Source organism: Ascidiella aspersa, chromosome 4 (genome assembly GCF_963924565.1).
Source record: "Ascidiella aspersa chromosome 4, kaAscAspe10.2, whole genome shotgun sequence".
In the NCBI taxonomy this organism is placed as follows: Eukaryota; Metazoa; Chordata; class Ascidiacea; order Phlebobranchia; family Ascidiidae; genus Ascidiella; species Ascidiella aspersa.
In genome coordinates this window covers 1,347,692-1,370,161 of record NC_139450.1, presented here as the reverse complement: position 1 = coordinate 1,370,161, position 22,470 = coordinate 1,347,692, and the positions used below count along the sequence as shown (strand labels likewise).

Genomic DNA, 22,470 nt, shown 5'->3' with positions numbered 1-22,470 from the left:
TATTAAGGTAAAATTTGTGTGCAACATAATGACTTGGGTTGAAGCCCTGCCTGTTGTGGGTGCCTCGCTTGGTGCTCTATGGCTCATGTTCAAGTCACGGTCACTGACATATCATCTTTCTTACCGTGGTCCCCTTGATGAAAGGGTAAGAAGATTTGGTTATATGTTAAAAGTGTAAATTTAAGATTAGTGTGTTTTTCCACAATATAATCTTGTCCTCCAAAAGAACACAATGAAGACATGTTTATTTTCTTTTTTTGAAGTTTTAAATAAAAAGTTATTTTCACAGTTTTATCTAAGTTAAGCAATGCAGCTTAACTAGGTTTTTAAAGAGTTGTATTATTGATTCCTATACTTTTATAAATATGTTTTGTGCCCTGAGTAGCATAATAAAACATAGAAATAACATAGAATTATTAAAATATTAACACAATCTTTTCTATATCTTGTTAGAATGTGCAATAATACACTCCAGTGATAATTTTATTCAAGACAAACTCACATTTTTTTTGCGGTCAAAAGAAAACTTTCACTTATATCTTGATTTGTACAAGATTTATGTGGACTTAATTTTGTACAATTTTAACGTGATCTATTAATTATATCATTTGTGAAAATGCCAAATAGAAGATTTAAAATATTTTTTTGCAGGTGCCGTACAGCGGTCACCGTGAACGAGTGAGAAACCAATTTCACAGGCGTTTAACAGAGCGTGACCACCGGATGGCAATGTATGCAACTGAGGTACAGCAAATGTTAACAAGTTTGACAATAGACATTATATTGTACTTATAGCATTGCTGCTATGTCGGTTAAAATATAGGTCCGACCTCGGCCAATTGCGATTTTTCGTTTCATTACTGATTTAGCACGCATCTTCTTTAATTTTCACCAAACATAGACGAGAAATATTTTTGTTCTTAATCTTTTAACATTGTTATTTCATTACTGTAGACTATAGTTCTTGTTTTTAGTTTTTTTTTTGTAGTTTTTTGATTTTTTTCGTTTTGTTTTGTTTTTTTGAACAGGTTGTTTATTCTATGTTAGCATTCACATTGTTCTCAAACTAATTGAAATTAAAGGCCAGAAAACATTAAAATATAGTTTAAAGTTTAGTTGGTCGTTTTTTACCAATTTTTTTTAGATTTATTTCTTAAAATTTATCCATCCCTTTCACTCAGGTTGAATGGATTCATCCAGTATGGCGTCCCTACACTTATCCAGCTGACATGGAATAGTTTTTTATTACTGTGTTGTCATTTGGCTTTTTTCTTTCTCTAAACTATATCTTGTTTCAATATGTTCTGGTGATTTAAAGAGAAAATTATTTTTTGCAAGGTGTTTATATTGCCTTTACAAACTTGCTATTTGATCTAAAAAAATTGTTTGGTGCATTTTGATTGTTATTGGTGAAACAATATGTCTCCATAAATTAACCTGGCCCACGTATTCGTTTTTGTTTGCGTAGGAAAAGTGAATATTTTAATTGTTAGCTGCAAAGGCAATGTCATAATGGCACCTGCACAGAAGAAATACTACGGAATACCAGGCGACTGGATCAAGCACATCGACAACTTAAAGCCAACCGCCCAATTCTTGAGATTCCGCTTTGTGGCACTGAAACTAGCATGGCCCCTTGCCAAGTTCTCTCTGTTGGCAGCGTTTGGGTTAAGCGCTTTCTTTGCAACACGCGACTCTTATCCGCGGTATCACAACTACGCTATCAAGAAATCGTACGAGGACAGAGGTAGAAATAAATCTACTTGTTTCTAAAAAATCTTTGCTCTGATTTTAAAATAGCTTTTTAAATTATTATTTAATGTTCATGCTAGCGGTTGTAATGTTCTTGCTAGCGTGCTATTACTCTTAATCATTTTAGTAAGTTTGTGGTATTTTTATCATTGTAATAAGTTGGTAAAATTTATTCTAAAAATAAGCTTCCCGGTTTATTATTTGAAATAAATAGGTTTATTTATTTTGTAACACTAACACTGGAGCTTTTTTTACTATACTATGTCTGGTAACAACAGCATATTTAATGTGGTACGGCTGCTATAAATTATGTGCTTAAAATAAATCCTCAGGAATATATTTTATTCTTTTTTTTACCTTTAATAAACTTAAAAAAAAATGTAACCAGTTCATCCCAGTAAAAAACACTAGGTGTTAGACCAGTGTTTCGCAACCTTTATTGGCTTGCTGCACCCAAAAATTATAAACAGTTTGTGGCACACTTGCTCTTATTTTTGCTGAGTGAATTAACTGGAACATTACAATAAGCGAGATTGAAAAAAGACGCTCACTAATAGTGCAAAAATTACAATCTTAAAGAATTTTAAATATCTCTCAGCACCCTTGAGTATTAAAAATGCCACCATAGAGTGCCACGGCACCCCGGTGGTGAACCACTGTGATAAACGCCTACAAAAAAACCTTTTCTCTGTATTTAAAATAGCTTTTTACATTATTGTTGTAGAAGCACTGCATGTCAAGTATCTCAAAGAAAATCCAGCATACAAGGAAGCACTTCTGAAGGGCTACGATTATTTGCGCCCCTGCAAATAAAGACTGTCTCTCCTTTTCCAACAAAAAACTCATGTTATAGTTCATCTTTGTTTTGTTTTGGAAACAATTTAAGTATAGACAGTAATGTATTGTGTAACAAACCCTTCGTTTTCACGCCAACCCGAAATTTTCATGTCCGTCATTCAAAATCGACATCTGATTATGATGACATAAAAGAGAAAGCCACTGATATTCGCAAGACTCGTAAACAAAAAAGACAGAAAGGCAACGATAACAACGGAGGTTCTACAGCTATTAATGCTCTCCTATTATACGGCGCTGTTGCTCTATCGGTAAGTTTTTCGTTATACTTTTATCATTGAATGCTTGGCAATTTGTTGTCCAGGATTGACAAAGTCTGTTTTATTTACATTCTGCATACTGTTGCTGCTTTTAATTCACCATGCATAGAGTATTTTTTCGTAATATTTCTTCTATATGTCTCACTTATCTGTTGCTCGAGACCAACTCGATGAAATAAGCCTTGCTGTGTATCATAGTTTATGACCCAAAACTTACACATTTTGCTTTTTTGTGTTTTTTAAAGACCTCTGCTCTGTGTTTTGGTTTTTTGGGAATCGATGATGGATCTCAAGATCGAAGTAAGATCAGCCGTGTAATCATTGGATCTCCACCAAACGAGGTGTTGTATAGATGTTGGAACCATGAGTAATAAAATATATTTAATCGTGGGTACATTATGCACAGATCTGTAATGTAACTTAAAAATGAATTGCAAAGCTAAAAAAGGTTGAGTAGATCGACATCATCTTAATTAAGACGTTTCGACGAGCTTTTATCATTTTTAATCATATTTAGCTCTTTTACTGTTATTTTAATTGATTCAAGTATTTTTTTGTATTTTTGTACAGCTAGTCACTAATCTGAACAAGTTCGACATTGTCTACTTCAGCGTACTTGCAACATGTGCTGGTGTTTATGGAGTGTGGAAAATCCCAGCGATCAGGGCAATAATGACGAAATACTATCTTCTTCACAATCCACTTCACAATGGTAGGCTTGGGATTAAATGCTACCTTGGATTGGTAGTTTATTTAAATCGTTAAAAAACTCATTTTATGGTCAAAAAGGTTTCTTAAATTTCGACTTTTAGGCGTTTGTTAAACATATGTATCAATGGATTTTAAAATTTTCTTAGGTGAAACTTTGGCACAAATTTGTCCCTTTCTTTAATGTTAATGGTAACATAATAACTATAAAAGTTTTTCCTTTAGTTTCCACATTTTAGGCATTTTTTTACATTTTTTTTTTACAAAAATTATACAATTTTGGTATTGTGTAATAAAACTCTTAACTTCCCCTGTATTTACCTGAGATAATGTCATTGCATTTGGCACTTTTTATATTTTTGCTAATTACATTAATACAAGCATGCTGTAGTATTTAGGTTGTTGGTTGTTAGTCGATAAATTTGCAACTCCATCACTAATTTTCTTTATAAAGAAATCACCAATTCAGTGACTAAACTTGTTAGCTTAAAAATTCTTAAAACACACAAAACTTGTTTTTGCATTTACAAAACAAAAATAACAAAACAAAAACAATAAGGAAACCGGCCTTTGTCCATTTGTAAGTGATGTACCAGGTCGGATGATTTTCATTCGCTTTCGTATCTGGCCCGCAAGCTTAGGTTTTCGACCCTTTAATTAAAGGTATAACTACTTAAAAGTAATTTGTGTTGTACCTACTGCAGAGTGCTGGACCTAGGCACAAAAACCAAAAAAAACACCTCAACATGATACTGTATGAAACATTTTTGACTCATAAATGCCATTTTTTGTTAGGTTCTCAGCCACTTGCGATGCTTCGATCAATGCTCAGTCATTCCAGCTTTCTTCACTTGTTTTTCAACATGTACGTGCTGAAATCCTTCATGAACGCCTGGGATAGCATTGATAACACAGAAAGGGGGAGATCACCAAAGGTAGGATTCTTAAAAAATTTATTTCAAATTTTGTATGTTTAACGATTAGAGAACTACATGTTGTTTTTTGGATATTTTTTAGTTTAATAATAAATTATTGCTCATAATTGGACTAGTTTACCAATTTTAATAGCTTTGTTTTTTTTTAGCAGACTAGTGGTTTGACTTGGAGATGACTTACTATAATAATGACTTGACTTGGACTTAAGTTATTTTAAAATGAATTGACTGGGACGTAAGTCATTTAAAATGCCTTGACGGGGACTTAAGTTATTTTAAAATTACTTGACTGGGACTTAAGTTATTTTTAAATTACTTGACTGGGACTTAAGTTATTTTTATAAATGTCTTGACGGGGACTTAAGTTATTTTAAAATTACTTGACTGGGACTTAAGTTATTTTTATAAATGTCTTGACTGGGATATGACTTACGTACAATACTGTCTACCCTCGTTGAAATTTCCACTGATATCGCTGCTATATATTCTTTACCCGTGTTGCGCCCCCGCCGCGACCTGTGCACTGGGGCCTGGCCCCTGACCCCATACAGTTGCCCGGCGGGTCGCAACCGCGCGAGCTCTTGTTGTTTGCAAAGGTTTCTGGTCAGATATGCTACCTGTCATAACCACAACTAAAATTCCAATCAAAAGTATATTGTTACAACGAATTAAAACGTTATCAAATAGCATTAGTGAACGTTATTTTCAAGTTAAAGTGAGACAGACAGCCACCGCCTATTGCAGCGACTGTCGGCTAAAACTTCGCAAAAGACTTCTCTAGAGAAAAGCTCAAAACAGCTAAGAAACGACGTGTATATAGCCAGTACGTAGGAAGAAAAAGAACACGAAAGTTACGTCATATTTGGCCAATAAGACTGGCCGGCACTCTGAAAACATGGCTAGGCATTACAGCGGCCATTCTAAGGCCAATTTGCAGCGGGAGTAAGAGGCCAGCAAAACAAGTGGCTTGTTTTGCAGAACGTGAGAAAACCGCCCGCAAGACTGACAGTTTTAGATTACGAGATTAAAGGTTACATGTCAAGTTTGAAACGAGGCGAACTGAAGCAGGAAAACTGAGGAATTTTACACACAACAATACGGAAAACTTTGCATCATCAAATATGATATTATGTAACTGAAGAACATATTTGGCAAACGAAAGCTGAAACGCGTAATCTAAAACCCTATTTATCACATCGTAAAATCACTTAATGAACTCTAAGATTTGGCTTATGGCAATTAATTAATTTAGGTGTTTAAGTGTTGATGAACACGTAACACCCTCTTGACTTCCAGGGCTTATCCAGTGCCAGCAAAATGCTCGCTTTTTTCTTGGCCGCTGGAATGATGTCTGGTTGGGCAAGCGTGGCCGTAAAGATTCTCGGCGGAGTTACTTTGCCATCGCTGGGAGCATCAGGTGAAAAAAAACTGTTCTTTTCATTGCTTTTTTAAGTTGCTATTTGCTACAGGCTGATGACAATTTGTATTGATTTGTTTATCGAAAAGTCTTTTAAAAACCCTATGTCATATTGAATGGTCGTTGAATTTCATTTATGTACAGCTTAATTTATGTATTTGGAAAGTGCCGCTGAAAAAACTATTAAAGAATATATTTGTTTGTGCTGCTGACCATGGCATTCATGCTGGTTTGTTTTTGAATTATATTAAAAATATCAAGCGATTTAAATTTACGTCTTTAAAAACCTACAAATTGGAAAGCACGCTAACTAGTATGAGAGTCGACTTACGTAATTGGAAATACGCGACCGGCACTTTTGCTTATTGAGCAATGTAACACAGCTTGTTTATCTTGCTTTCATACTAGCCGGACTTGAAAAACAAAATTTTTTAACTTTTTAGATTAAATGTCTAACTTGCCGGGCTATTTTTCAGAATTGAATTACTTTTGTAATGTTTTAGTTTAAAGTTGTTGTCTATTGCTTGATTTGGCCATAAGTTTCAACGTACTCAACAAATTGATTTTATTTGTTTTAAAATGACTGTCATTTACCTCAAAGGAGCTGTGATGGGTTTTGTTGCGTACGTGTGCTACAAGCGTCCTGATAGTCGCCTTATGATCGCATTCCTCCCCAACTGGACATTCAGCGCTGCATCTGGCCTCAAGGGCATCGCCATCTTTGACACGGTTGGCCTCCTTGTCGGCATAGCAACGCGATGGCGTTATTACGTCATAGACCACGCCGGTCACCTCGGAGGCCTGCTGTTCGGACTGTGAGTATATTGACGTCGGTGCGCGATTTACAACATAGAAATAGGAATCGCTTTACCAGGCAACTTTTGTATACTGTTAAAATGGTGGAACTAAAGACTTAGTCTCAGAGGTTGACGATTAAGCTAGACATCACTGCAGCTTGTCGTATACCCATTACCCAGTGTTGTAATGTCTGAAGTCAATAACTTGACTTAAGTGCACTTAGGTTACTGTTTTTAAATGACTTGACTTGACTTAAGTCTTTCGGACAAACGACTTGACTTCAAGTCATTTAGAATTTTTCTATACAATTGACCTATGTATCTATTTTAAGGAGTTGAACCGGAACTAAACCGAATAAGAAAAACTTAAATCCTGTAATTTAAATTCTAATATAATTTATAGGTCTAATTTAAATTCTAATCCAAGTTTAAAAGCTAAAATAACTCCAGTTTTCCAAGACTGGTTTTCCGCCATGTATTTTTACGTTGTTCAGGTGGTACGTGAAATACGGAGAGGCTCCCATCCATCACTTCTGTACAAGGGTGGCGAAGGCAGTTAAGGGCCCAAACAAATAACAACATCTCTCTCGTTCGTCGCGCCTCCTAGTAACTTGCTACACTTTCTCTTATTGTCGTCATCGGAAATTTCGGGTGTTGCTCATCACTTTTATGGATATGAAAATAAATCTATCAGTGTGTTACAGCTCGTGCGTTCTTCAAGATTTTTTTTGTTGTAAAGGTTCGTTTTATCATTTAGGCCTGTGGTTTGTAAACGATTGAATCGGAAATTGACAATATTTTCAGAGATGACGTCACAAAGTTACCCCTTGGAACAAAATTTCGTCAAAACTTACAGTGACGTCGCAAAACTATAACCTCACACAACACAGTTCGTTTATTTAAGGTTTTACTGCCGATACATAAGCTACAACGATGTTACCGATTCGCGCAAAACGCATTTGGGATAAAACTATTCTATCAAAATGGGCTAAGGCATTGTAAAACATAATTAGATTAAAAAAGTGCACTCAATTAGTTAAAATAGGAAAAATACAGTTTGGGGGGCCATGGCTACGTGGCAAATTAATTGTGGTTTTGACGGGTATCTTTATTAGACAAAATAAACTTAGGCAGGTAACTAACTAAACAATTAATTAATAGCCTAAATTAAATAATCATCGTTTGGACCAAAGAGATTTAAAAACCAAAATGCATTTGTTAAACGGGGAAAATGATAACGTGACTAGGAGTTGCATCTCATTTGTTAAAGTCTTTTGTTTGGACCTAACACTAGTACCGGAAGAGTAGCGATACTACCATTTGCGGTATCGGTTCCGGTTTGATATTGTCGGCCATCCCTAGTAAATAAATCCCTACACCTGGCAAAATTTAATTTTTTTAACGGCTAGGACGGGCTACGCCAAAAGGCTTTTGGCAAAAATGTACTCTTTTTATAGAGAAATCAGGTGGCAATGTATAAAGACAAATTGTATTTGATTCTCGACAAGCTTTCGCACAACCGTTCTTCATCAGGTCAAAGTATAAATGAAAACAATTAAAATGCACGTAAAAGCACAGGCGCAAGTTTTTTATAGATAACATAAAAATGTTAAGCTTGTTGTTAAAAGTGGATTCATCTTAGGGTAAGTACCGCGGGTTTTTTTGTAGGCAAGGTCACTGAGAAAATACTTTGACCAAATGTTAATTTCACGGTAGGGTAAGGTATGACATGTAGCTACTCGCACTGATATAAATATTTTATGTATTTTTTAGTCATTTATTCACCTAGGAGAATAAATTTAATAATACTTGACCCACGTCGTCTCAAACGCTATTACGTAACCCAACCCGAATAAATAAGTACACTAGGCATTAGGTTACAACTTATGCCGTCTAACATTTGGTCAACGTATTTTCCGGTTGCTGAGTTACTTGGTCATATGTTAACCTTCCAGTTTTACAAAAAAGCTTGCACAGGTCTTTCGTCATAAAACTTTTTGCTTGCTGTTTCATCATTTCAAACTTTGGGAAAAATCGTAACTAGCTGTCCAGATTATAAGCGTTGATGTTATTATCGTAAATGCACATGTCGCAAGTACACAATGTGCACGTTTTGGTTTTGAGTCCTGTTGTAGATTATAGACTGGCAAAATGCAATATAGGACAAGACAAGACAACATGATAGGTTTCTAGACCAGCGCTGAAAATAGTTCTGTGTACCAAAGTCCTTTGATGCCATGTTAATATAAAGAAATGAAATTTTCAATGCCATGTCTTTATGTTCCTAAAAATAGTGCTGATTTGTTAGTTTTAACACTATCCCCAATGCAGTTGTTGTGTCTGACCAAGATTTTTTCTAGTACCAGCTTTGTCATATGTATCATTCTAAATAGTTACAAATAGTATGACTATATGTTCATCAATTCTGTTCTAGGTTGATTAACAAAAGAACACCTTAAAAATGTTGTGTCAAATTAAAATAATATTATTGTGTTTTTTTGTTGTTGGACTTATTTGTACTGTCTTTCATTTTGTAATGAGGAAAAACATCAATAAAATTGTAACCTTTATGTTGATTCATAGGCTTTATATTAAATGTTAAAATTTAAAATATGTTGCTTGCGTTGCACCACATTAGATATGCAGTTGCTAACGTGGAAGATTTTTCAAAGTTTTTGTCACAAAAAATGGGATTTACCGTCAACGCAACAAGGATAGGGCCTGGCAAGCTAACTTTGCAAAATATTGCTATGAACAATGGTCAAGTGCAATTTGTTATTGGCAAAAGATTAGAATGCCAAGATGGTCAAAGTTCAAACAATTTTTGCTCTAGCAATTCAAACTATGTGACAGACACTGTGTGTGATGTGTGCTTCTCGTGTGACAACATTTCTGCCGTTTTGGAACAAGTGAAGGAGTTCGATGAAACGGCAATCAAGATTGATTTAACTAAAATTCACTGCGACGAAGGTTGTCTTAGCTATGCTGTTATAAAGGCTCCAATGGGAAACATGCAGCACACACTTTTAGACCTATCGCAATACTCTGGAAGGTTTTTGCCTGGGTTTACTGTTCACGATATTGACACAAAGGTAAAGCCACACCTCACATTAGTTGACCATGTTGCATTTGCCCTCGATTACAACAGAACGGACAGTGTGATTAAGTGGTACAAAAAGTGCCTCGGCTTCGATAGAATATTTGTGAACTTTGATGACGACCTTGAAAAGGGATTTGTTGTAAGTGATGGAAAACAGGGACTCAAGCTAAAAGCGATCAGTCAAATTGTGAAGGATGGCGCCAAGCAGGAAATATTTGACACAGACCATGTGACAAACATGACCAAGTTTGTTTTTGGAGAGTCGTTGGAATCTTGTTCTGCTCAAGACCAGATCACACAGTTTCTAAGCAACCATGGTGGAGAAGGAGTCCAACATATCGCATTTGGAACTAATAACATATTGGAGACAATGTCACAGTTTAACGACTGGGGCCTTGAATGTCTCTCTCCACCTGACAATTATTACCTTGAAAATTCAAAAATCAACGAAATTAAGGCTTTAAATCTGGACTGGCGAAGTCTTAAGAAAAATAATATCCTGGTTGATGGCAAACTTTCAGCAGTGGAGTATAGCACGGCAAAGCACGACGACCTCATTACTGAAGTGTCTGTAAAACAGACCAACGTTACCTCCCAGTCTGACAGCTTTGTGATGCAAACTTTTACGCGACCAGTCTTTGAACAGCAAACTCTCTTCTTTGAGGTTATTCAAAGGATTGGCTGTGCAAATGGTTTCGGGGCAGGAAACATTTCAGCTCTCTGGCATGCTGTCGCCCTTAGTTTTAAGTAGTTCAATTTTGTACTGATAACTGGTGTTAAGCTTTTGGTAAAGTTTTTTTGCAATAAATATAGCTGTGTTAGTTATTTTTTTCTAGGTGATTTAAAATCTGATTCTCTGTTTGTTCTATTTATTGCCTACCATGGCTTGCCTGGTAGATAAACGATTGGCTGTTTTTTGTTACTGAAACAAACTCCCAGTAAAAGACAGCTTGTAATATTCTGCTCGTGTAAATGACCTAAATGATCTATTTGCACAACCGTTCTTCACTAAATATATTGCTCATGTTGCAATGTTCATGCGCCTTTTTTTCATAGAGATATTGTATATGTACCTTAAGAATTGTAAAGCATTGAAAATACCGTAATGATGCTGTTTCCTAAGAATTCTGCCATAAAGTAAGTGCACTAATTGTTATAAATCTGTGGTCATGTTTTTGTTCTAGAAAGCCCATTTGATTTAAAATACATGTTACAATTGGGCCGCCTGATATTATCAGATCGATATACATACCTGAAACCAAGTTGTACTATCACACATCAGTAAATTTACTGTCAAGAAGATTTTAGGTTTATATAGGAATTTCAGTCATGTTTTGCAATCTATAGCAGAATTTGGCACATTTGTACCTATTTTGCCACCAATTATAATACAGCCAAAATAAATTCACCTCAATTATAAACAGTAGTAATATTTATCAGTTAAAATGGCATTTTCATGTATTATATTACTTGTTTATTTGTTTTGATATTCCCTCTTTTAAAACATTTTTTCGAATTATTATAGAACCAATTGATAAGTAGGCTGTTTTTATAATATATATCATCATGCTTGTTATTATGATAAAAATATATATGGCTGGTAGTTTAGTTACAAATTTCCATTTTGTTTCTCTAAATAAAAAAAAAAGATATATAAAAGAAAAACTACTTAGCAACCACTAAAGCTGCCACACACGTTGGCTACAACTGTGTCTTACAATAAATAAATTATAATAATTTATTTATTAAACATAATTAATACACAAACTCCACCAAAGGCGCAGAAATTTTGAAATTCCAGTGTGATTTTTTCTAACCAATGCAAAACTGATTAATTATAAAAAAAATGCATTTTTGTATAATTTAAAGATACAGCTTTGGGGTTTAATAGCCGCGTGCCTACATGATAATTCAGGAAAGTTTTAAACACTTTTGGTAGACTAAAACTTTGTTACATGAATTAATTTTACACTCTAATTGCGCACATAAAAGCGTTGAGTTAGAATTTCAGAGCATTTCAAAAAGGCTGTGTACAGCACTACAATTCAAGTAGTTACAATATATATTTATTTATTAAACATACATGGTACACACACTACATAGTAATATATATAGAAGTACACCAGCAGTAAAAATTATAAGTACTTAAACAGTTACACTGCATAATTATTTATTAAACAACATACGTAGCACACACACTACACAGTAATATATATTTCAAGTTCACCAGCAGTACAAATTATAAGTACTTCACATGCACAGTTATATTTTCCCACTGCTTAAAAAGGTTATTGCGATAGACAGATTGAACACTGCACAACAAACATAACACTCAACTCTGTAGTAAAACAACTTGACTACATCACAATACACGCATCATCGTTTGCAGATGCAGTGCGAGAAATAGCGTTTGAAGCATAATCCAATTGCAACATCCGCTGTGAAGTCTGCATATCATATTTCACTTTACGTCTGTTGTTGTCCCACCATTCTAGACAGGTATACAAAACCAAACTTAACATAACCTAGAGACGTTCTTAGAATTGTCTATGTTTTCAAAAATAAAACTTAACGTAACCTAGTGACGTTCTTAGAAAAGTGTGCAATTTTGTCAACTGTATTCTGTTTTTTTTTTGTGAGGCCAAAATAACCAGTCTAACAGTGAATTGTTAGAGCTATTGTTCACTGAGGATTTTCATTTGGCCAACAAAATGAAAATTGGCTGATTCGCCATTTTTGTGTAAGCAAGTCTAAAAATCTAATCTTTAATAAGACTAAAACTTATAATTAGTTAAATTGTTTATCGTTATTCTAACTGCTATGCAACTTATTTTGATTAGCACCTTTTATGAGTAATCATGTATGACATCACTAATGGTCAGTTTGCCTTCAGAAGAAATATCATAAAATGAAAATATGGCATACTTTTTGCCTGTCATGTGCTAATTTTTTTTCTTCTAATTTAGATCTGCCTTATACCATTTTACATATTATGGTAGTTCTAATGAATATCTTTGGAATACAGTCCACATGTTTTCATGCAATGTGCCATAGAATAATGTTTGACACAGGAATTTAAGGGCACTTTCAAATATAATTTTTCTTAAAAACCCCTTTCTTTTTGGTTGTTTCTTTTTGGTTCTTTATAAGGATTAATCAAGATTTTATCCAACACAAATGTATTTTTTTCTTTTAAAATAAGCGAACGTAAAAAAATGATTGAGAGTGTAACTGTTATTGTTAAATTAAACTTTTAAAGTATAAGTATTTTAATTAAAATTTGTCCGCTTTACTCTTAATTAGTATATATAAATATGCAAATGCAACGGTACTTTGGAATTAAAGTTAGCACTGGACCTTTTTTCCTTCCTTGCAAACCTTTATGATATATTTAACTCAAGTTTATTTTTTGCCGCAATTTTTTTCAAATTCTACAGTATAGTTAGGATTTCCCTTAAAGTATGCATACCTGTATAAAAGGGTCTAGACTAGTTATGCCAGTTTATTTTCTGTGCTGTAGATTAATACAATGAAAAGGTGACATTGAATTCAAGTAACTTTGACCAAAACAGTTTATGTTAGATTGTAAAGATAACCATATTTTTCATTTAAGGCTATCAGGACAAAAACTTTATATCAACAATCAATCAAAAACAGTAAGATGTAAATGGTCACCTGAAATAAGTTCCATTATCTTCGAGAACTTCAATGAGTGGAATCTCGTCAACCTGTTTTTTCTTTGCAGCGATTGCAAAGATCAGATCGTCAATGCGTCGGCCATCTCGAAAAGTCGACTTCACAGTGTCTTGGCTGAACTGAATTTGTGCCGGTGATATTTTCTCGTTGCGGACATGCTGGTAAAGCTTGTAGCCAAGATAAGCTACACCCGCCCCAATGGCAAATGTTAAGACACCACCTAAAATATTTTCCATCATTTCATCTTGTTTTTCCTTTTCGGTTTTTTGTTTGACCAATTCTCTTGATGACATCTCAAAATTATAGTTTTTATATGACTTAAAAACTTTTCTTTAAAAAAGTGAATTATTGGTTGCAATTGAGTTGTTTTTCGTTGCACAGTTTAGTTTTTTATCTGCACTTGTTTCTCCATTTTCCTAGAAAGTTTTTTAAATTACCGTTCTCACGGGTTTTATTTGATAGTTTGTCATTGTTAAAAAGAAATCGGCGCAGGTCTAGACTTTAAAATCCTACTACAGCGTTGAAACAATTATTAAAGAAACGCACAATATATAAATTATTCTTACCTATGTTCTGCCATCCTATTGGTTTAACTAACAAAGCCGTAAAACTTTCTTAATCCTCAAACAATAACGATATTCCTGGGCGTTTATAAACGACACGACTGAAAGTAGAGTATTGGTAAATTTACATTTGAAACGACGGCGCTGGTCCAGAATCCTACCACAGCTTACATTTTGGGTTAGGGTTTGTGTTTGGGTAGGCTAAGCAATATTATTAAATAATATTACTCGACCGAACCAAATACTAACACTAACCCAAATAATGTGCGTTGATTTATTGATTGTTTTAACTCAACACTGTAGAGGATTTTAAAGTGTAGACCAGCGCCGAAACTGCACCACACCTTTGCCGACTATACGAGTTACGTGACTAGCAGTCACACCAAACGTTTTCCAATCACATGCTATTGTTTAAATCAGTGATTCCCAAACTTTTTTTCTCGCGTACCATTTTGAGCTTTTGTACAGTCTTGATGTACCACCTAAGTTACACCTTACCAGAATATCTCAAACTGTAACTATTTTAGCATATTATACAAACGAAAATGAGCATGTAAGCAGAATAAAACTTTACCAAACGCCATACCAGGAAGACAAAGAAGCCATAAATTAAACAAAACCCAAGGTACAATGCGATAGTTGTTTTTTCTTCACCAGCTGGTCAATACATACGACAATACTACACCGCTCACTATTAGTTTATTACTACATACATATTTATTAAACCAGCTAACAATTAGCCTTTTATTATTTTGAACAAGATAAGTGTTACGTCATAAACGTGCGAAACCTTAAGTTAAAGGTAGCTAAAACGCAGCACGGCAAATTACCCAATCTGAAAGTTTTAAAACCTGAACGTTTTCGAAATTGATACGTATGCTGAAGTTAGTCGCGTACCACCTGAAAGACTCTCGCGTACCACAGTTTGGGAACCACTGGTTTAAATGTTTGCTGTTTGCTCATTCAAACACCAAGAATATACACGACTACGTCACTAATTCAAGATGCGTAATGCTGTGCATACTTTACTTTTGTGATAGGGGAAACCCCAGTATAGACGCCTTGGTTTTTCTCGGCGATTCCACGGACTTTAACCATAAGGCCGAGATAAGAACAACATCAACGTCGGAATAAAACACAATTCGGAATAAGACCAAAATAGGACCAAGCAGTTATATTTGTTGATGTAGGCCTTATTCTGACGAATTTAGGACGTAGCAGATTTATGTGTTATTCAGACGATTTTGAACTTATTCTGTCGTGGATATTACTGCGTATTTGGCTGTATTAAGTCATTGGTCTTATTACTATGATTTCATAGACTCTTCTGCTTTAGGTATTATTGCCTTTTAGGTCTTATTGTTTGTTGCCAATTGTACTGTAGAGCCGATGTAGGGCAGAAACTAGAACAAATTTCTCACCGAAACGCACGGAAATTTTCATAGATTATGTCATAAAGTTACGTCATACCAGGACGTCATAAAGTTACGTCATAACAGGATGTCTAAAACAAGTGACTTAAGAAAGCCTGTGTTTTTTGTTCGATGTACAGCCTAAAGATTTTGGCAACGTCAACATGGCTATTTACCAGATTAATACTATTTCGCCTTAAACTTGTAATTTCAAAGAAATTGTTTGCTACTGGGGTTGTAATTACCATCAGAACTATCATAATATGCAAAGTAATTACCGTTGTCATTAGGGTTGTCTGATATGGCCTATTTATACCCAGGCCGATATTTTGGTCTAAAAGTAAACCTGATCTAATCTCAAATAACGTCTTAACTTTGCTCAAACAAGAAAGATGAATAAATGTAAACGTCTAAAGGCAACTTGCCAAGGTTGTTTAACCCGGTAAGCCTTTTGTCAAGGTTGATTTTCGTAAATTTACGTTTTCAAAAAAAAATTTACAAGTTGACTTAAGTGTTAAGTTGAGTAAATCTAAATATTTCGGGACTCCCTTGCTCTGGTTGTAGTTGCGGCCTTGCGCACAAAGTCGTGGATCCTCAAACTAAAAATGCCATTCGACAAAGTAGCATTTTTGGTAAAATTCGAATTAGATTGGAACTAGAGTTAGAGCAAACAATTAAAGCAATCCACCAATAAGATTTAAGTTAGAATTAGTCGCATTTTGCTCTAATTCATTAACTTAGAAAACTAGAAAGAATTATCTATTGTCCAAGTCTAAGTAAAATGCCAGGCCTAAACACGACTGGTTCAGTGATAAGAATGTATTATTGTCATTAGCCTACATAACGTCAATGTCCCACTGAAAGTTTTTGAGGTCCCTATACCCCTACATTTAAAATCAACTATAGCAGTGCGGTGTGCTGCAAGAGAGACAATTTGAAATAAATCTGTTGCAAAGAGCGAGTTAGCAAAATACATTGGCAATATAAATGGAAGCTACAGGTAAAAAACAATCTTTTCTACAGTCTGTTTATGGCAGTTTAAATGGTTGTTGATACATTAATTAATTTTAACCAATGTTAGCGAAACGTTGTTATTTGAATGATCCAATTATCAATATGTTTGACCCATTACTGATCGGTTATAGGGAACTTTTAAACATTACCAGTAGACTACATAGCATATTTTCATCAACCGAAAAGGGGATAAAAAGTACAACGCAGATAGAGTTTTACTTTTAATAATTTATTACCTTTTTTGATTATACGCATATTCAGTAAAAGTATAAGCAAAAAAACAAGGATATTTGGTGTTTTCATTATGTATATATACATTTAAAAAGGAACATGGATGAAAAAATCGATTAGACCTGATTCTGTAGCAAAAGTTATTTAATTTACCTCGGGATTTTTACCAAAAAGTCACATAAAAATTTAATTCAAAAAATGATTAGCACGAAAGTGGAAAATCTAAAAAAGAGTGTCGTTGTATGACCATTCACTTTTCTTTGAAAAACAGGTCAAATTTTTTTTAAAAGAGGTTGTACGGTAGCCTTAACATTACACTTACAAAGCAAGTAACAGGTACACCGAGAAATATATAGGCTACACACTTAATAAGCTTGTCGTATTGTTGTTTTTGTTCTGAGTAAGATAAAAAGGTGTGATCAAATCATTTGCATTTTGATTCAAATGTCATCGTCGTCACCAACAGGGTTTTGACCTGATGTCGACGAAGCCTCGTCCCGGCGTTCACCCGGTTTGAAGACCAGTTGTTTCCGCAAAGTTGAAACCATGGTGGGAGTTTGCTTCAAATAATTTGCACTATTCTACAAAAGAAAAAAAACATTGCTATAGTGGTCGATTCGGTTGTGTAGCGCAGTGCTTCTTAAACTTTTTTAGTTTGCTCACCCCTATAGCATCTATCTCCAGATTTCATTCACCCTTGTCTTATAATATGATGAAAAATTTAGAATTGATTTTGATTTTGGAAATTCTCACCTGTTCACTGAACAGGTTGAACACCCGGAATATCCGCCCTGCTCGCGAGCTATGATCCATTTCTGACGGTTCACCCTTATTCACCCCCTTTTGATTGGTTAACCCCTGCTAAAAGTTTATTCACCCTGAAGATATACTGGTGTAAGCATTAAGAGTATCGCCACTATTCATGAGGACATCTAGGCTGGGCTGATGTTTCTCCATTAATTGTTGTTCTAAACCTAGACCAGGAATTCCTAAACTGGGGTCCATGGACCCCTTGGGGGTCCGGGAACTAGTTTTAGGGATTTCATAAGTGCCTAATTTAAATATTAGTCTATATTTAAGAAGTAATCAATTTATCAACGAAAACCGCTAAATTAAAAATAATATACGGTTTTGCACTGAATGTATTAAGACTTCATTTCACTCTCACATCTGTGAACCGAAATCAGCAGATTTATGCAGTCTATTTCTATTGTGACGTAAATTTATGACGTCATTTTTTTCCTACCATGGTCCACGCGACCCAAAAATAAATTTTAGTGGTCCGCGGTGAAAAAGTTTACGAACCCCTGATCTAGACGTATGTTGTTATTGTGTAGTTTATGGGCGGAGGTATATGATAAGCACAGACACTTAATATAGGTCTGAGGTCACTCTGTTTGTCTGAGGCAGTCATTCGTGTGATTTATAGTTAAACGAAATAAATAGAGTTAATCATATTAATGATGCAAGGCAAACTGAAGTTAGCTTTAATAAATGGTCGTTTAGTTTAAAATAAATTCGAAGTTTAGTTTGAAATTGTACCCGACAATATTGTAACTGTAGCCTACTTTCTCTTTTTTAAGAAAACGTGCCGCGGGCTCGTATAATTAATTCTACGGATTCCGGACCTGATCTGGAATCCGTAGTTTGCCGACCTCCCGGTTTATTTTGCTGGAGTCGGAGAGTCGGTTTATTTTGCCGGAGGGAGTCAGACTCGGGACTCGAGTAAGACCACGTAAAACTACCCGAATCCCGAGTCCGGCGTGCGCATGCGCAGTACCAAATTTTAAAACTGATATATGCTCGCCAACTGGAAATTGTAAAGATGGAATATTATATGGTGGAATATATTTCAACTTTTTTTTTCAACCATGTATTGTGAGTGAATGAATTATACGACACCCCTATAAGTGGATTGCTGAATATCCACGTTATACGTAAATTGGCGGAACACAGGCCGTAGAGTCAGGGCTGGACTCGACGAAATCGCAATTTTGACCGAAGTCGGACTCTGGAGTTGGACTCTGGTTTATTTTTTGACCACAGTCACACTCGAGTTATTTTCAACCGACTCCACAGCCCTGCTCTGTATTAATGACACTGAAAGGCTTTTCAGGTAGTACGCCAGGAGGTATCACTATCAGGTTTTATAAAAAGTTAAGAAGAATAACCTAATATAAGAATCATCTACCGCAAGCTATAAAGTTCATAAAATCGACTGACGTCGGGCAGGAAAAAGTTTTTTTCCATAAAAATTTTTTTTTTTTAATTTTTTTTTTTCAAAAGTAGGCTAATTAAATTTAGATTAAAATTAAGTAAATTTACAAAAAATATTTCCCTGAAACCCTAGCAGATAGCAGGCCAGAAAATTTTGAGAACCACTGCTGTACATTAACTGTAAAAATATCTCACCTTTCCCAGTAGTAGAATAGATCTCTCGCACAGTTTGTAGGAGACCAGTGTCATAAGCTTCACAAAGTCAGCCTCGATGTCTTGCTCTAGGAATAGCATGCAAATTGGAATAAAGCGAAGAAGGAAATATTTTGCGTTTGTTTTATAACAAAAAAACAAAAAAGTGGCTGAAGTTGTGGCTTTGTATACGACCTAATGCATTTTAAAAATGCCCCCCAAATAAAAACGATTAAAAACGTAAAAAAATAAAAAAGCAAAGTAAAGGGTAAAAGGGTATTTTCTTCTGCTTCCCATTGGCCAAAAAGGAGGCCGGGAATGCCTGAAATCTCAGTAATAGGTTCAGGTCCAGTCCTCAGGACAACCATTCCCAAAGGGAGATGGTGCCGCCACTTGGAGGTAAGGCCCGAGTTATTACTGCGCATCGGGAGAAGGTCGGGATAACATTGTCGCCTTGTTGAGTGTGGTGCAGGTAATAATATGGTGTCAGTAGTAAGTAATAAGTTTAGTATTTTACTAGACAAAAAAAAATCGGTGCTACCTAGAAAAAAAATCCAGGTCACAAGCCCCACAGTGGTCCGGTTAAAGACCCCCGTCAGCTAAGTAGGCTACACCCGATACCTGACGGTGGCCCCAATTGTCCCATAGCAGTGTAAGGCGTTATTTAGGTCTAATTTCGACAGGTTTAGGTCTTTTTTGGCATTTTAAAACAAAAAAAAACGATAACGATTATTACGTGTATGTCGTCTATGACTTTATATAAACAGTAGGCTATGATCTATGTTATAACCGGTATACCAGCAAGTAGACGCTTGTACGAAATAAAAGGCCAAAAAGTGCGTAGCCGTAGCTCATACGTCAGATAAAACCTGTGCTTGGCTTATCTTTAACTTGTTGCGTATAACTACTTCTTTTGAAACCTAAAAATGAGGCAAAAATCATATTTAAGAACTCATATTTATATGTTATTAGTTGAAACGCTAATATGATTTGTCGTTTTTTACCTGGTTTGATTTTGTTATCCACAGTTAATGTTAAAAATGCCCCCCAAATAAAAACGATTAAAAACGTAAAAAAATACGCAGCTTATTTACCTAAATTGGGAATATATTTCAATAAAAACATCAAAACCATTATGTTTATTGAAATTAAAAAAAAACGTGTATTGTGTTCCAAAGTTTATGTGCATTTACATTGCATTAAAAATGTCTTACCCAAATATTCAGCTACTGTCTCAGTCAGTGTTAGCGAGTAAAGTGTGTTGGGACCGTCGACGGCGTAATCATATTTCAAGAAATAGGCCGGTTCATCTAAACAAAGCAAAGCAAAAGTCAATTTGCCTGGCGTAAAAATATCTTAAAGACTAACGCTAATTTCTAACAATATGAGTAGATAACATTGCCGTATATTGAGCAAGTATTGGCGTATGGTTGTTTCTCGACTCGCTCCTCTCTGAGCCTGCATAGCTCAGTTGGTAGAGCGACGGTCCCGGCTTGACCGGAGGTCGTGAGTTCGATCCTCACTGCAGGCTAGTTATTTTTCTAGTCTGCTCTGCTTGCATCATTGATCGACAGATTCGCTGAGTCTGCAATGGCTTTCAGTATACTAATGATATGTAAGCCGTAATCGTTGGTTAAAAAGCAGCTTCAGAAGGACTAGATCTCAGTGGTTAACACACATATGTGTGTTCATGTTTCATTGAATATGAGTAGACAGTGGAATAAGTAAGCCGAAACGCTCGGAACGTTATGGCGTTCTACTAAAACAGTGTTTCTCAACCTATTTTTGCTTGCGGCAACTACACATAAATTATAAATAAGTTGCGGCACCCTTTCTCGTATTTTGGCTGAGTGGTTAACTATAACGTTATAATAATAGAGATTAAAATAGGACATTAACTGTGCAACAAGATTGAAAAAAACTTTTTATTTTTGGCACTTTGATCGTACGCAAAATATCGTATCAAGGAGCTTACCAATAGAGCAAAAAAACGGGAAAGTTAAGAGTGCCGCGGTACCCCGGTTTAGAACCACTGTACTAAAACCTAGTAGGAAGGAAAATTGCATGATACGACCCAGAAACCACTAACACTTCTGTGACTACCGAAGAAAATACACTAGCGCAATAAAGTAATGTTGTGAAAATTATGTTGTGTTTAACCCATAGAGAGCTACGCAAAAAAATACAGATACATATTATCCTTATATATAATATACTTAACCTTGACTGGTTGCGTAGCACACAAGAGTGTCAGCTCCTTGTGCTGAGTATCCATCCACCACATATCCGCCTTCAAAAGCACTCACCAATGCTTTGGCGCTGCCAGAAGGGCCTTGCATTACATTGGTGGAAGTATAACCCCTACAAGCCTTTAAAAATAAATGATTGGTCACTGCAGCGTATTTTACAACATACTTTCAGGCAACATAAAGTATATTTCCTGAATTAATATAAATTTCTTATAATTTTAACATGTCATGTAGAGCCAGTTTTTATACGTTACAAAACGAATTACGTAGGTCTGTTGGCCTAAAAGCAAAACACTGTCCAGTGTAAAAAAAAATGTCCTAAATAAATATCTTGAGCCGCCTCCTAGACAAATCAAGAAAGTCTAGAAAAATGAATATGCCTCTGAAAGCGCTACGGGACTTTGCTTAGATTTTACATGCAGTATGTGTGATAATTTGCATAACTTAATGGGTCAGTTGACTTGGTGTCCGTCGCTAAAATACTATTTAATTTCACAGTATAGTATTATATTTGAAGAATAGATAATTTTAACCGAGCAGAACAATAACTTAACTCATGTTAATTTAAATAAATATTAAATAAGGTTTAAATTATAAAACGTTATAGTCGACTTCCGCTGTTTATTTGGTTTCGTGTGCTGTGCTTGTTCAAGTTTATAGTTTTGCAAACTTATAAGGAGCTCCGGCAATAAGACCGAAATTAGAATAAAAATCAGGATAAGACTTATATGGAACTAAAACCCAAAAGTAGTGATCAGGTACAATTCAGAATTGGACTTAAACGGCCAGAATACGGTATGATTAACCTTTTACCGAACTCTAACCCCCTTTTTTATCACTAACTACCGGTACATAATTTTCCACCCTAAATCAATAATTTTCCACCTTAACCCAACCCCTAACCTTAAACAATGGAAAACAGACGGGTACCAAAACTACGGAACCCCTAAGTGCAGTTCAAGCTAGCCATTACTGCGTATTTGGCTTTATTATGTAGCTAGGGCGAAAAGATGTCGGTACCAAAACACCCGATACCCTTTTTTTAGTTTATTTATTTTTTGTAAAAGAAAGT

General features: G+C 35.2%; 6 protein-coding genes and 1 non-coding gene across 9 annotated transcripts; 5 read left to right on the top strand and 2 right to left on the bottom strand.

Annotated features, from left to right (window-relative positions):
• LOC146146558 (uncharacterized) lies at positions 1-2,631 on the top strand. Of its 2 annotated transcripts, none has more exons than XM_083386642.1 (4): positions 1-145; positions 652-744; positions 1,182-1,747; positions 2,477-2,631. In XM_083386642.1, exons 3-4 carry the CDS (start codon positions 1,513-1,515, stop codon positions 2,563-2,565), a joined length of 324 nt encoding a protein of 107 aa, XP_083242768.1. In that variant the 5' UTR covers positions 1-145; positions 652-744; positions 1,182-1,512; the 3' UTR covers positions 2,566-2,631. Both variants share the same exon structure in this region, with proteins under 2 accessions (XP_083242768.1, XP_083242769.1).
• Positions 2,632-2,649: 18 nt separating this feature from the next.
• LOC146146557 (uncharacterized) lies at positions 2,650-5,341 on the top strand. The gene is made up of 6 exons (XM_083386868.1): positions 2,650-2,658; positions 2,787-2,858; positions 3,113-3,208; positions 3,438-3,579; positions 4,371-4,510; positions 5,255-5,341. The coding sequence occupies exons 1-6, from the start codon at positions 2,650-2,652 to the stop codon at positions 5,339-5,341; spliced, it is 546 nt and encodes a 181-aa protein (XP_083242994.1).
• Positions 5,342-5,810: 469 nt separating this feature from the next.
• Positions 5,811-7,419, top strand: LOC146146556 (presenilin-associated rhomboid-like protein, mitochondrial). Its single transcript, XM_083388506.1, has 3 exons — positions 5,811-5,927; positions 6,529-6,742; positions 7,219-7,419. Exons 1-3 carry the CDS (start codon positions 5,828-5,830, stop codon positions 7,298-7,300), a joined length of 396 nt encoding a protein of 131 aa, XP_083244632.1. The 5' UTR covers positions 5,811-5,827; the 3' UTR covers positions 7,301-7,419.
• A 1,894-nt stretch (positions 7,420-9,313) lies between these two features.
• Positions 9,314-13,807, top strand: LOC146146555 (4-hydroxyphenylpyruvate dioxygenase-like protein). Its single transcript, XM_083387545.1, has 2 exons — positions 9,314-10,961; positions 13,570-13,807. The coding sequence occupies exon 1, from the start codon at positions 9,337-9,339 to the stop codon at positions 10,573-10,575; it is 1,239 nt and encodes a 412-aa protein (XP_083243671.1). The 5' UTR covers positions 9,314-9,336; the 3' UTR covers positions 10,576-10,961; positions 13,570-13,807.
• On the bottom strand, positions 11,598-15,007 carry LOC146146554 (uncharacterized). Of its 2 annotated transcripts, XM_083387547.1 has the most exons (3): positions 14,087-15,007; positions 13,500-13,936; positions 11,598-12,315 (listed from the first exon to the last, which is right to left on the bottom strand). In XM_083387547.1, the coding sequence occupies exons 2-3, from the start codon at positions 13,811-13,813 to the stop codon at positions 12,291-12,293; spliced, it is 339 nt and encodes a 112-aa protein (XP_083243673.1). In that variant the 5' UTR covers positions 13,814-13,936; positions 14,087-15,007; the 3' UTR covers positions 11,598-12,290. The 2 variants fall into 2 exon arrangements, with proteins under 2 accessions (XP_083243673.1, XP_083243672.1); XM_083387546.1 differs by having other exon boundaries at positions 13,500-15,007.
• A 2,173-nt stretch (positions 15,008-17,180) lies between these two features.
• On the bottom strand, positions 17,181-21,789 carry LOC146146552 (uncharacterized). The gene is made up of 4 exons (XM_083386867.1): positions 21,371-21,789; positions 20,364-20,459; positions 19,153-19,238; positions 17,181-17,321 (listed from the first exon to the last, which is right to left on the bottom strand). Exons 1-4 carry the CDS (start codon positions 21,486-21,488, stop codon positions 17,181-17,183), a joined length of 441 nt encoding a protein of 146 aa, XP_083242993.1. The 5' UTR covers positions 21,489-21,789.
• On the top strand, positions 20,606-20,680 carry Trnaa-ggc (transfer RNA alanine (anticodon GGC)). Its single transcript has one exon. It is a non-coding gene; the product is annotated as a tRNA-Ala (tRNA).
• Positions 21,790-22,470: the final 681 nt, after the last annotated feature.

Excerpts from the sequence above, each read along its gene's own strand:
- LOC146146556 (XM_083388506.1), top strand. The coding sequence starts at position 5,828 with ATGCTCGCTTTTTTCTTGGCCGCTGGAATGATGTCTGGTTGGGCAAGC. Across the intron at positions 5,928-6,528 it reads GCCATCGCTGGGAGCATCAG|GAGCTGTGATGGGTTTTGTT; the intron begins GTGAAAAAAAAC and ends TTTACCTCAAAG. Across the intron at positions 6,743-7,218 it reads GGAGGCCTGCTGTTCGGACT|GTGGTACGTGAAATACGGAG; the intron begins GTGAGTATATTG and ends TACGTTGTTCAG.
- LOC146146555 (XM_083387545.1), top strand. The coding sequence starts at position 9,337 with ATGTTGCTTGCGTTGCACCACATTAGATATGCAGTTGCTAACGTGGAA.
- LOC146146552 (XM_083386867.1), bottom strand. The coding sequence starts at position 21,488 with ATGCAAGGCCCTTCTGGCAGCGCCAAAGCATTGGTGAGTGCTTTTGAA. Across the intron at positions 19,239-20,363 it reads GACAGTAGCTGAATATTTGG|AGCAAGACATCGAGGCTGAC; the intron begins GTAAGACATTTT and ends TGCTATTCCTAG. Across the intron at positions 17,322-19,152 it reads CTATTCTACTACTGGGAAAG|AATAGTGCAAATTATTTGAA; the intron begins GTGAGATATTTT and ends TTTCTTTTGTAG.
- LOC146146554 (XM_083387546.1), bottom strand. The coding sequence starts at position 13,813 with ATGTCATCAAGAGAATTGGTCAAACAAAAAACCGAAAAGGAAAAACAA. Across the intron at positions 12,316-13,499 it reads GATAATGGAACTTATTTCAG|AATGGTGGGACAACAACAGA; the intron begins GTGACCATTTAC and ends ATACCTGTCTAG.
- LOC146146558 (XM_083386642.1), top strand. The coding sequence starts at position 1,513 with ATGGCACCTGCACAGAAGAAATACTACGGAATACCAGGCGACTGGATC. Across the intron at positions 1,748-2,476 it reads GAAATCGTACGAGGACAGAG|AAGCACTGCATGTCAAGTAT; the intron begins GTAGAAATAAAT and ends TTATTGTTGTAG.
- LOC146146557 (XM_083386868.1), top strand. Across the intron at positions 2,859-3,112 it reads ACGGCGCTGTTGCTCTATCG|ACCTCTGCTCTGTGTTTTGG; the intron begins GTAAGTTTTTCG and ends TGTTTTTTAAAG. Across the intron at positions 4,511-5,254 it reads AAAGGGGGAGATCACCAAAG|CGACTGTCGGCTAAAACTTC; the intron begins GTAGGATTCTTA and ends CGCCTATTGCAG.